The 12732-nt window shown below is 43.4% G+C and overlaps 1 protein-coding gene across 1 annotated transcript in view; it reads left to right on the forward strand.

Annotated features, from left to right (window-relative positions):
• Fras1 (Fraser extracellular matrix complex subunit 1) overlaps window positions 1-12732 on the forward strand; it is a 401691-nt gene that overhangs the window by 304391 nt on the left and 84568 nt on the right. Inside the window, exons 38-41 of the mRNA XM_051170886.1 lie at window positions 1884-2131; window positions 7356-7504; window positions 7675-7837; window positions 9931-10066. Of these exons, the coding sequence (XP_051026843.1) occupies window positions 1884-2131; window positions 7356-7504; window positions 7675-7837; window positions 9931-10066 (696 nt within the window). The remainder of the gene's footprint in view (window positions 1-1883; window positions 2132-7355; window positions 7505-7674; window positions 7838-9930; window positions 10067-12732) is intronic.

The following is a 12732-nucleotide window of genomic DNA, read 5'->3' on the forward strand; positions in this document are numbered from 1 at the left end:
TCTGGGAAGCAGCATGTGGGATTGGGTGATGAAATTCCATTTTGCTCAGATTTTCATATGCTCTCTTAATTTCATATATGAATCTTTACCATATATGTCTAAGGCTCTGGTATTTTTACTTCTAAGATGTTTCTTCATCCATTAAAAAAAGGGGGGTGGGGACTTACTTTAAAATGTTATCTAAACTGTGCATAGCCAGTTTTTTAAGGTGGTATCAACTGTGTGTTCTTTGGTTATAAATATTATATACTGGGGCAAAACAGTTGGCTCAGCAGTTAAGAGCATGCGCTGCCCTTGCAGAGGACCCAGGTTTAGTTCCCAGCACCCACAGAGCGTCTCACAGCCATCTGTAACTCCAGTTCCGGAAGGTCCAATGCCTTCTGATATTTGCAGGTACCAAGAACACACATGGGGCACATCCATACGTGCAGGCTAAAGCACTCATGCACATAAAGTAAATCTAAAAGTAATTTTAAATGCCAATTGACCATTTAGGGAGTATGAAAAAGCATGTAGAAAACAATGAGAACCTATGTATGTGTATGTGGTTTTTTTTTTAAATAGCGAGCCATGTATATCAAAGTGAACATTGTTTCCTAAAGTAGTTACCCAGGAAATCCAGCTCACTTCCATAATCTGTGCTTTCCCAAATCTCCGAATGCCTCCTTCTTAGAGATGCGGTAGTACAATCTTCCGAATTTCCCCGGGTTGGGGTTGGGTAAATCTTTGTCCTTAAATGCAGATTAAAAATTTAAAGAACAACTAATAGGCACCTGGGCATCACAAAGGCAATGAAAAAGGGAGCAGCATTGGACCTGCTTTCCAACACCCCAGGAGGAAGGCAAAGCTGCCATTATCCTGTTCCCCACCCCCACCCCCACACCAGTTGCATTTAACCTGCACTTGTATTGGGTACATGGCATTTGAGGTGCTGATAAAGAGTTAGTAGCTGTTTTTAGATGTAGCGACCATCAGCATTAGTGTAGCATCCATCAGTGCACTTGGGGCATAGAAGGTAAATATGGAGATGAAGTCCTTGGTCTGGGAATGGATGATTAGTCATTGGAGTAAGGAATCTGCAGACTGCAAAGGACGCTCCAAAGACTGCTTCCAGAGTTATTTCCCCAGCTGTGTTCTGTGGAATCATGACAGCCGTGACTGAAGACAATGCTTCATTAAAAGTTTCATGGTCCCCAAAACTTTGAGCAACTTTAGCATTTGTGAGTTAAATTTTCTAAAATTCTAATCAAACTTATACTTTAAGATGTAAATTTGAATTGCATTTAACTCTGTTTTCTACAAACCTCTGTGATCCTGAAACTTTCTACGGGACCTGTTTTATCTGTCAGGGTGATATGTTATAAATTAGTGCCCTGAGCTATGCGATTTGCACTTTTAACGTCAAGAAACAACTCAAATTTGAATAATGCCTCTGATAGATCAGAGAGTGGCATCTCTTTTCTTAAGTCTTCAAGAAATATTCCGTACTGCCATTAGAAGAGGGACGGTCCAAAGGAATATGAGCCTGTTCTTCGTTCTTCTAGAACCGGGAGTGATGAATGCTGTCCCAGGGCCCAGTTTTAGCTCAATATGATTTAGAACCCTAAAATACAAAATACATCCAGAAAAATTGGCTACCTCACTTAACAGCCTCTCACCTTGAAAAGTGTGGCAGGGCGAGCTAAGCCACCCTTTCCCCACAGTGATGTAGAGAGATTCCTGCACTGGCTGGGCGGCAGTAAGACTGATTAGATCCTGTGTCCCGGAGTCCATGATTCTACCAGCACTGTGACATCAGGAGAATAAAGGTGCTCTGCGAACAAGAAACACTTATTCCCAGAAGTCATTGGCTTTACGGATTGGGTTTGTTTTGTTCTTGGAAGGTGACACTTTCACATACGATGAAGTTGAGAGAAATGCTCTGCAGTACGTGCATGATGGGTCCTCTGCCCGGGAAGACAACATGGAGATCTCAGTCACAGATGGCCTGACTGTGACAACAGCGGAAGTAAAAGTGAAGGTGTCCCCGTCAGAGAACCGAGGGCCTCGACTGGCCCCTGGGTCGTCCCTGAGCATGAACGTTGCCAGTCAACGTACGGCCGTAATCACCAGGTCACACCTTGCTTACGTGGTAAGTTCCGACATTTATGCTTTTGTCACCTGCACTGCTGACTGGGCTGCCTATAGGAATCTGCACCACCACGGCTGGGTCTTTGAGGCAGCAGGTTTACACTGCGCGAAAGGCTCTTTTCTCAGCTTTCTTGCTCTTTCTTTGGAATCACACTGCACCATCAGGCTCCTCCCAGTGTCTCAACCGTAGACAAGTGAGTGTAAAGCTCCAGTGAGAGCTGAGGACGTGGTTCCGTGGGTAAAGTGGTTCAGTGGCTGCTCCAGTGTGGAGCCTAGGCTTCAGATCTGCAGGACCCAGGTAAAAGCCATGTGGACACAGCAGCCAGCCCATAACCTCAGCAGTCAGGGTGGAGAAGAGCTCCCCTGTGCTAGCTGGCTGGCTACATTAACTCAGTGAGCAAGTTTGGTCCACATAAGCTCATGTATATTGGCTCTGTTTCTTAACAATTAAACTTTATTATACAACCCAACTAGTTTACACAAGAAGGAAAAAAGGTTAAAGAGACAAAAGAGTGAACCTCCGGTATCCGTTCCACGGGACGGGTCCTTAGGTGTCTCTCTGGCCCGCATGTTGGTCCAGCCTGTTCGCTGCTCCACACACATTCAAGTCCTGTCTGAAGCTGTTGTTCTCTCTTCCCCACCTGTCTGAGTCACATGGGAAGGGTGGTCTCCTTCTCCCGTTGAGGGTCAATTAGAGAAACAATAGTCCAGGTGGGGTTCTCGGGTCTGTTTTTTTAATTCTAGGCCCAGGATGGCTCCACTCAGTCTGTCACAAGGTATTTATGGGGTGCCCCAAGGGTAAAGTCCGCCAAGATTACTTCCACCTGTGACAAAGCTTAATCTTTTTCACACATGTATACACATGTGAACATGCATACGCGTGCATCTATGCCACAGACGTACCTATTCACAAAAAGAAGAAATGAGATGAAAACATCAGGAACTCCAAGGCCATGTGATTGTCAAAAGGCAACAGTTCCCTTGTCATGAAAACTCCAGATTTGTTGTTTCGAGTGTAGTGAACAGAGTTCAGCTGGGAATTTTAGGAAAGAAATCTGCCTGATTGATGATGAGGGGCTAATGGCTGGTCCTGGCTTTCTGGGGGAAAGCTGACTTTTACCAGCTTTGTTCTTGTCCCGTCTAGACGAAATAGATGTAAATTTCCAAGGCCAGGCTATTGGCCTGCTGGCCATCTCCTGCCCTAGGAGGTGAGTAGTTAGAGATAGGATTTCCCCCATGTCTGGCTCAAGCTTGATTAAGTGATCTTGGTAATTAAACTCACCTGCCTTCTTTGAGTCTGCATCTGGGGCAAAGGAGAATGAGGTTAATTAATCTTATTTTGCAGCTATATAAGTTGTAAAGAGATAACTGTTGTCTGTATAAACATAATAATGATTAGTTGTTATGCTTTGAAAGAAAGCATAATTATATGAATGGCAATCATTCTTAGTATTGAATTTTTCCTTCACTGGCCTCAAAATTGCAGTGAACAGCCTGTCCCCCACTCCTTGTCTTGAAACACTGTATGGTTTCAGTTACCCTTGTCTGGGCTGAAGACTCTCACTGTAAAGCCCAGTTCCAAAAAGTAGGCACTTGATCAAGCATTGGCTAGCACACAGATTTGTTTTCCCCTTTAAATTTACCTTTTCCTAAGTGATAAAAGACTGAATTCCACTTGATTCCTCTTGTGGGTGCAGTGCAGTTTCAGTAAAGCTCCAACGATTTCTAATTGGCAGATTATTTTTTATCATACGTTATGGTCTTTTGATCCTGTGAAAGTTATAAATTTGTAAAAAAAAAAAAAAAAAAAAATATATATATATATATATATATATATATATATATATATATATATATATATATGAATTCAGATTTAATCAATAAATCAGCAGGCTTGGAAGATGTTTGATAGACCGAAATAGCACTCCAGGAACAGTGCCTGCCATTAACCACATATTATAAGCTGCATATCAAGATGCAAGCTCGTTGGCCGCTGAACATATATTTTCAAAAATTGATTGAATGTGAATTTACCCACCAAAGCAGAGCGATTTGAGGGAACTCTTCTAGCCTGCTGAAAGCACAGCATGGCGCACCCTTTTAAAGGATAGACAGCCTTTCTCTCAGTTGTACAGTATGGAAATGCTTTCCTGAAATAGTGAAGATTTCAATAATGGAAAAGCCACTCCAAATGACATCCACGAATGAACAGAATACAAACAGATAGGGAAAGCTGACTCTCTTCACGATCAGAGTGCGGGGACCAGGAAGAAGATGGGAAGAGAGGGTGGTGGGTACACCAAAGGAAAAGTGGGATCCTACGTGGTTTACTCTTCAATGCTATTTTAGTCTTCAATTTTAGACAGGGACTCACACTAGGTACATAGTCAAGGGTGAGCTTGAACGTCTAGTCATTCCCAGATGCTTGGACTATGAGAGTTCACTGCCACACCCCGTTGTATGCAGTGCTGGGATCAGGCCCAGGACTTCATACATGCTAGGCAAGCACTCTACCAAATAGCATCCCCCGCCCCATGAACAGCCTCCTTGGTGTGTAGGGTTCCAGAGTTTGAATTGATAGGTTTTAATTCAATCTTGCCTCTCTTGAGTATCGTGGCCATCGGCAACTTGTTTAAACACTCTTGCCTTGCTTTTCTTGTTTACAGTACGAGAAGTGCAAGATTAGTATTAAAACGCAAATAGCATTTCTACATGCCATCCAAACCTGCAATAATTCAAAATATGATGCACTAAAGTGTTTTTATATTATGTATCTGGAGACCAATTTTAACAAAATTGAGGTAACTTCCAGGGAAAAGTGATGTTATAACCAACTATGTCAAAAACCCAAATGAATCGGATAAAGAAATAAAAGGAGGAAACAAGGAGAGAGGGGCCAACCACGTTAACCCACACCTCTGATGTCAGCACTTAGAATTCTCAGTGGGAGAAGAAGAGGCCCCCATGTTTGCCATCAGCCTGAGCTGCATTTTTTCAAAAAATATGCTTTCTAGTAATATAGCAAGCCATATTTTAAAAATTCAAACTGAGAATGGTGGTGCACACCTTTGATCCCACCACCCGGGAGACAGAGGCAGGTGGATCTCTGAGTTCGAGGCCAGCCTGGTCCTACAGAGCAAGTTCCAGAACAACCAGGGCCACACAGAGAAACCCTGTCTTGAAAAGGAATGCTAATAGTAATAAAGGAAAAGAGGAACAAAATTAAGACTGATAAAAGGGCCCAAGGGCAGGATACAAGAAATACATATATAGTAATTTGTGTATGTGTTCCCGTGTGTTTGTGTGCATATGCATGTGCCTGAGTCTGTGGCGCCCAGGCAGCAACGTGGGGCATTGCTCATATTGTTTGAGGCACTGTCTCTCACTCACCTTGGACTTTCCAAGTCACCTAGGCTGGCGCCTACCTTGTCAGCACTGGGATCACAGTGTGTGCCACCAAATTTGACTTTCTTTAACGTGGGTTCTAGGAATAAGCTCACAACTCAAGCACTTTCCAGACTAAGCTACTGTCCCAGACTTTACATTAATTATTATCTAATCTTCGTGTTGAACGGTAGGTTCATGGGTATATAGTGGATTCGTAGCCACTACAGCTATATATTGCATGTTAATTTCTTTAGAATGACTAAGAGAAATAAAATGAAAATAGCAATTTATCCAAAATGATCATAAAGGTGTTTGAACAGGGAAATTACACAAGATCAGGGTCTGTTTTCTTATGCATTTTAATAAACTCACAGTCTCTTTAGCTGGTCTAAACTTTAGTGATTTAAAAAAGAAATTATGAGAAGTTATTTTCAGAAGAAGAAAACAATTGCTGATTTCTCACATTTTAAACCCAGAAAAAAAAATTTTTTTAATTGATGTATAATGCGATAATGAATATGCCTGGCAGGAAATAAACATTTCTTTGCCAGATTTCCCACGAGTCAGAAACTCTTTATTACAATTAAGAGTCAGGTGCCCTGTCCTTGTGATTTCTCAGGGCTCAGAAGAGGGTAGTTGAAGGTTTTCAGTAGTCTTCTGGAGATCATTCCCAGTGAGAACTCACAGGAGTAGCAGGTGGTAGCACTCTGGCCACCTCCACTCCCTGTCTAATCCCCCACAGAAAGGAGAAAACAGTAAGAGTGTACACTTAGAAGAAATCGTCTGCAGTCTTGCTGCCTCTGTAAGTCTCTGTTCCCTTCTGGGCTAGTGTCAGATGTACCCCGAGGCAATTCTGTGATCTCGAATTGAGGAGTCTAACTGCTGGAGGAGGACAAGGACTCGGGGCTTGCTTGCCAGGCTCAGTTCCTGTCACTTGGCAGCTGCAGGTATAGCCAGGAAAACTTGCATTTGACAGTAAAATTGAAAATGCAACAATCGCTTTCATTGTTGCCGCAGTAAAACAGAATGCCCCTGTTTTCACAGTCAACTCCTCTAAAAGACAGATGACCCGGGAAAATTTTCCAAAAAGACATCGCCTGCCTCCTAGACATTTCCAAAAATATTCTTGAAGAAAGAGGAAATTGCCCATGAAGATATTCTGTTATTGTCAGTGCAGACAAACAGAAAGCTGTATTTTATTTCTCAATAAACAATAGAGGAGAAAGAAATGTTCTTTGTTAAGATTAAGTATCCTAGAGAGTGAGGATCCATTGATTCTGTCCTCACAGAAGGAAATCCACAGGACCTCTTAAATTCTTTTGTTAATCCAAGTTTTTGCCACATTGCTGTTGCTTGAAGTGAGTCATTGGCTAAGCAAATTCTGTTTCACAGAGTTTTGCCATTGTGGAGTGTATTATATACTCTAATGGAATTTTGTATATTTCTAAAATGCACAGTGTTCTTAGAAACTGCAAAAGAAGCCTGAGCCCGTGTTTATAGAATGGCTTGTTAAGGCTGGCCTCCATCTCTCCTGTACTATGTCCATGTAATAAAAACAAAACCCTTATGGCTCTTGCAGAAACAATAAAACATCTCTGTTTTACATCCTCTACCCTAAGTGCATTCCCCCACTGTTTTACCTTGAGCTTTTTCTTCCAAGGACATGTTATCCCAGAGGCTTTTGAAGCGGGGATAAATCCTGGCCTTGTGTGGAGTTGGGAGTGGTATTTGATGACAGCTGGCAGATGCCTTTGGTGTAGGGGGAAGACCCTGTGAGTGTGGACGCGCTGGTTTCTGCAAACCTGTGTTCGTGTCCTGACTCACATCTGCCTCATTAGGACGATTCTTCCCCTGATGCCGAGATCTGGATTCAGTTAAGTTCTCTGCCCATGTACGGTGTACTCTTAAAGACCTCGGGCCCTGAGGTGGAGGAGCTCTCAGAGGAACTCAATTTCACCATGGAAGACATCAACAACAGGAACATTAGGTATGTAAAGACTGGCCATTCTTTGAAATGATTTTTAACACTTGTATTACAATACGAAGCAATGGGCTGAAGCAATACATTGTTTCTGGTGTCATTTTAATACCAAAGTACTGTCCTCTTACCCAACTTGTCAGGGTGACTCAACCTTTTCGTTCCTTTGTGTCTTACAGATACTCCGCTGTGTTTGAAACAGATGGGCATCCGGTTACAGATAGCTTCCGCTTCTCTGTCTCCGACATGGATGACAACCATGTGGACAACCAGGTCTTTACAGTCACAATCACTCCTGCCAAGAGCCCACCGCACATCATTGCTTTTGCTGACCTTATCACGGTAAACAGCCCTCAGATCAATAAACCTCCAGGGCTTGGGAGAGCTGGCATCCTTGGTGATAGAGCCTAGATGGGTGGGCATCCTTGGTTTCTGCCTAGATGGGCTGCCAAGTTCTTCCCCCCCAAGGTATCTGGGCAATGATATCAGATGGTGGCTGTCATTGTCTTTCTAAAAAAAAAAAAAAAAAAAAAATATATATATATATATATATATATATATATATATATATATACATATACATATACATATAAATAGTTATATGCAAAATGTCCAGTCATTATATTTACATCACCCTTGTGTACATGCTAGAGAGCATACTGGATATTGTTGGCAATTTGGGAATAAAACAAAAGTAAAATATACTTTTGAGGATTTTATAATTTATTATTGTTAGCAATTAAGCCATGGAAAGCTGACTGTCTATGGGTTAAAACAACATTTATTATTACTAACAAGATTAAGAAATCTGGTATGTGGAGCCAATATAACATGTATCTGTCACTGAAGTTGTCAGCCTGGGTGCCTGAACCTGCCTTGTTACATACTAGAGAGCGGGCTTTGCAACAAGTGTTTAATTCCTTCCAGCCTGTTTCTTCCTTAAGAAGTACAATTTCTGCTACATAAAGGACTTCTCTAATGATTAATTAAAATATCCTGCATCACTACTAGCACAGTATCTGGAGTTCACAAAAATTCATTTTCCTTCCTCTACCTGCCATATAAACATTAAGGCCCAAAGCCTAGGCATTTTCTGGCTCTATCAAGTACTTTAAAATTCATGAAACTCTGAATAATTTCAAAATAGTTGTGATATTCCCCCTATTTTCCCTTTTCTACAACTTGGGGAGGTAACTTGAACCATCTCCATTCCCAGAGTCCCGCTTTATAAGTTATAGGCCATCCTGCAGCTAGCTGTAAGTTCAGAGTGAAACGCCTTGACTATTTCCAGCAGGCAGGTGAAAAATATCAGGGCCAGACTTCAAAATTAGCACATAAAGCCAGGCCCCAAAGAAAAGGTTAGTTTGAACAACCGCCTTTGCATGTACTGATTTATTTTCTTCTTTGATGTTAAGATAAGCATTAACTTTCAGGTATGGCTAGTCCTTTATTCCTACACCCCTATAAATATACAATATGAGGGAGTAAATGGGACTTTTATTCTGCTTGGTGATGCCTTTAGGACAGCCCACCTCAGAATGTGAAGGAGGGCTGCATTTATTATTCCCTGGCTATGCTCTGTGGGATTCTGATGCCCTAAGAAGGCAGCTGTCCCGTCCTCAAACGTGTTGAGATGGGTGGTTACAACTGGCTAGAACTACGTTATAACCAGATCCATCACTGAGCGAAGTGCATTTTTGAGAGAAGACACACGGCCAAGGTGTCTGAGTACATCTTTGGGAGGTGCTGAACGATCATCGTGCGGCTTTAGCCTCACACCCCCCCTTAGCAACACACCCCTTAGCAACACACCCCCTTAGCAACACCCCCCCTTAGCAACACACCCCCGCTTAGCAACACACCCCCTTAGCAACACACCCCCTTAGCAACACACCCCCTTAGCAACACACCCCCTTAGCAACACACCCCCCTTAGCAACACACCCCCTTAGCAACACACCCCCTTAGCAACACACCCCCTTAGCAACACACCCCCACTTAGCATCATACACACACCCCCTTAGCAACACACCCCCTTAGCAACACACCCCCTTAGCAACACACCCCCCCTTAGCAACACACCCCCTTAGCAACACCCCCCCTTAGCAACACACCCCCTTAGCAACACACCCCCTTAGCAACACACCCCCACTTAGCATCATACACACACACCCTTAGCAACACACCCCCTTAGCAACACACCCCCTTAGCAACACCCCCACTTAGCAACACACCCCCTTAGCAACACACCCCCTTAGCAACACACCCCCTTAGCAACACACCCCCACTTAGCATCATACACACACCCCCTCATCTACAAAGCTCTGCCTCCCCACAGAAGTGGAACCGATGTTTGATGGTGACCCCAGGCCACACAGTTTCTGGTTTTACACCCTCCCTCTGCAGTTCTACACTCTATATTCCTTTCTTCCTCAGGTTGATGAGGGAGGGAGGGCACCGCTCTCCTTCCACCATTTTTTTGCTACTGATGATTATGACAACCTGCAGGGGGATGCTGTCATCAAGCTAAGTGCTCTACCCAAGTATGGCTGCATTGAGAACACAGGAACAGGTAATCATGCGGCTTTGCCGGGGAACGGTTTAGGATCTGGAAATGGGGGGGGGGTCTAATTAAACAAGAGTGATTAAAATGAAATGGACTCATTTCAAGAACATGGGAGAATGGAAAGTTTCATTAAAAATTGTTAGCATTTTCTTTATACCATGCACTTTTTTTATTATTTTATTTATTATTTTTATGTATTTATTTTTGCCATGCACTTTTTAAACATCAAAGATGCGTTAATAAAAACAAAACCAAAAAACCAGATAACCCTCACCACCTTCATATTGACTCTTACCTTAGCAGAGAGAGAGAGAGGAATAATGGGGAAATAGCATAGGATGTCAGAAGGTTAATAAATGCTAGGAAAACCAGAGCCAAGTAAAGGGATTTGACGTATGAGTCATGGGTGCTGAGCGACCCACAGGTTGTATTAAGAATTAGGTATCAAGAAAATAAAGGTCCTTGTCCCCTTCCTGTGAGGCAGCTGCAGTTCAGATGAACTGTAGCCCGTGTGTCTCTGTCCCTCCTATGGATATGACATGAATTGAAATGCATGCTGTCTATCTCTGACACCCTCGTCAACATCCCTCCCCTGCACCATCTGCCCTCAAGCCCACTGGAGGGTATCACACACAAGGAGAGGCAAAAGGCATGTGCAGTCCACAGGCCCCCTGAGACCCACTGTGACTGGCAGTTGAGACAGCTCCTGCCGGGTTCTGACCTGCTATGTCTGCAATGAGGAGTCCCGAGTGAACCGCAGGCCAGTACTAGGTTCTAATTGGCACACAGCGAGCAGCTCTCACAGACAGGCCATTGACTGCAGGTGTCTGTGTTCAGCATGGTGCCTGCCACTTGAGCCTGGTGACCAGAAACTCACTTAGAATGGTCATGTTTTCCTATCAGAAGTCTTGGATCTTTTCCCTCTCTTGTCTCTCCATGTGTGCATGCAGACTTGTTTATTGCATAATTAAGCTCCTTTCAACAAATGTTTGTGCTAGATACAGTGTTAACACGGATAACATTGACCCTGCCTCGAGTGGGAGACAGAAAGACTGATGAAGTACATGAAAAATGAGAGGAAAGAAGCAAAGCACTGAGAGCATAGAACAAAGCAATTATTTCTGCCTGAGGTGGCAGAAAAGCCCCAGGGGTGTGGAACTTGAAGGGTCAGAGAAAGTCTCTATGGACAAAAGGAAAAACGGCATCTCCTGCAGAGTAAGCGCATGAGTGAGGTGGGCAATATTGAAAGGCCATCGCCCCTCACTGCCTCTTCTATCCGTGCAGTTTCCTTGCCAGGAAGCCCCTGTAACACAGTTTGACATTTACCTGAATGACGCGCATGAGGTACCACAGATAGGCCACTTCGGGGAGTTGTCCAAATCCTGACTCCAGAAAGTGATTCCCAAACTTTTCTATGTATAACCATCATGTGAAGAGGTTGTGAAGACACAGGGTTTTGTTTTTTTTTTTTTTTTTGTTTTGTTTTTGGCAGCCTCCCCAAAGCTCCTGTTGAAGAGGTTGGTTGTAGCCCACGAACTAACACTTTTTGTCCCTCATCCATGTGTGATGCACAACATGGCTGCTGGTCCCAGAACCACTAAGAGACTCTTCAGTCTATAGGGCATGAATCTGAGGGGAAGAAAAGAGGCTCGGGGGCACGAAATAACTCACCAGTTTACACCAATGGAAAATGTTGCCCTTTTCTCAAAGCAGGAAGCCCCATCCCCGAGCCTCTGTTTTGAGCCAGTGTTTTATATGCTGATGAAACTAGCTACCTAAATTTCATTCTAGCCCACTGGAGCATATTTTTAAACCTGGTAGAAGCAGCTTTTACTTTTTGCTAAGCAGGAGGGGAGATGGAATGATTACGGTGTTGCTATGAAACCTAATGGCCCTGAATCTAAATTTGCTCAGGACTGGCCTGATCAGGGCAAGACCCTCTGGGTTTCTCTGAGGACATCTCTTCCAGTGCTGAGTCAAGCAGGTGTCCGAGATGACAGCCACCCTCACCGGGGGCTGTTTAATTTGTGCTGAGGACATTCTGCTGAAGAAGGCAAAGAGCACGCCTCCTCCGTGATGAACATCAAAAATAGAAAGGGCAGTTTTAAAACTTGGAAAGATTGGTGCTTGAGGCTTCGGTGTCCGATTCCCTTGATGGCCAACTAACTCTCCAACAGTTTTAAAACAGGCTTATTTTACTCTGTTATATATTTTAAGGTATCGTTTACTGAGGCTTTTCTTGACCCAGAAAACAAAGCTGTATCTCCCAGTTTATAATGATGAGTAAAAGGAGAAGTAAAACTTGGATGCGTTTTCAGCAGTTCTGGCTGGAAACCCTAATCTTCTGTGTCCCATGGATTACGGGGTCGCTGGCTGCTTGGGTCTCTCTCTCTCTCTCTCTCTCTCTCTCTCTCTCTCTCTCTCTCTCTCTCTCTTTCTCTTTCTCAGCCTCAATTATCTTTCCCTTCTTTCAAACAGCTGGTGAAAAAACAAACCTATAGAAGACATTTTCAGTCCCAGTCTGTCCACGGGGTGCCAACAGATGCTACTGTGTACAGCCAGGAAGTCAGTGGCCTTTTAGGATCTGGTGTTTGCTAAGCATCCTAGAGAAGATAAGGGAAGCTCTCTTATTTTCATATGGACCGCATCTATTTTGCTTCATTGATACATAC

Source organism: Acomys russatus, chromosome 28, assembly GCF_903995435.1.
Source record: "Acomys russatus chromosome 28, mAcoRus1.1, whole genome shotgun sequence".
NCBI lineage: Eukaryota > Metazoa > Chordata > Mammalia > Rodentia > Muridae > Acomys > Acomys russatus.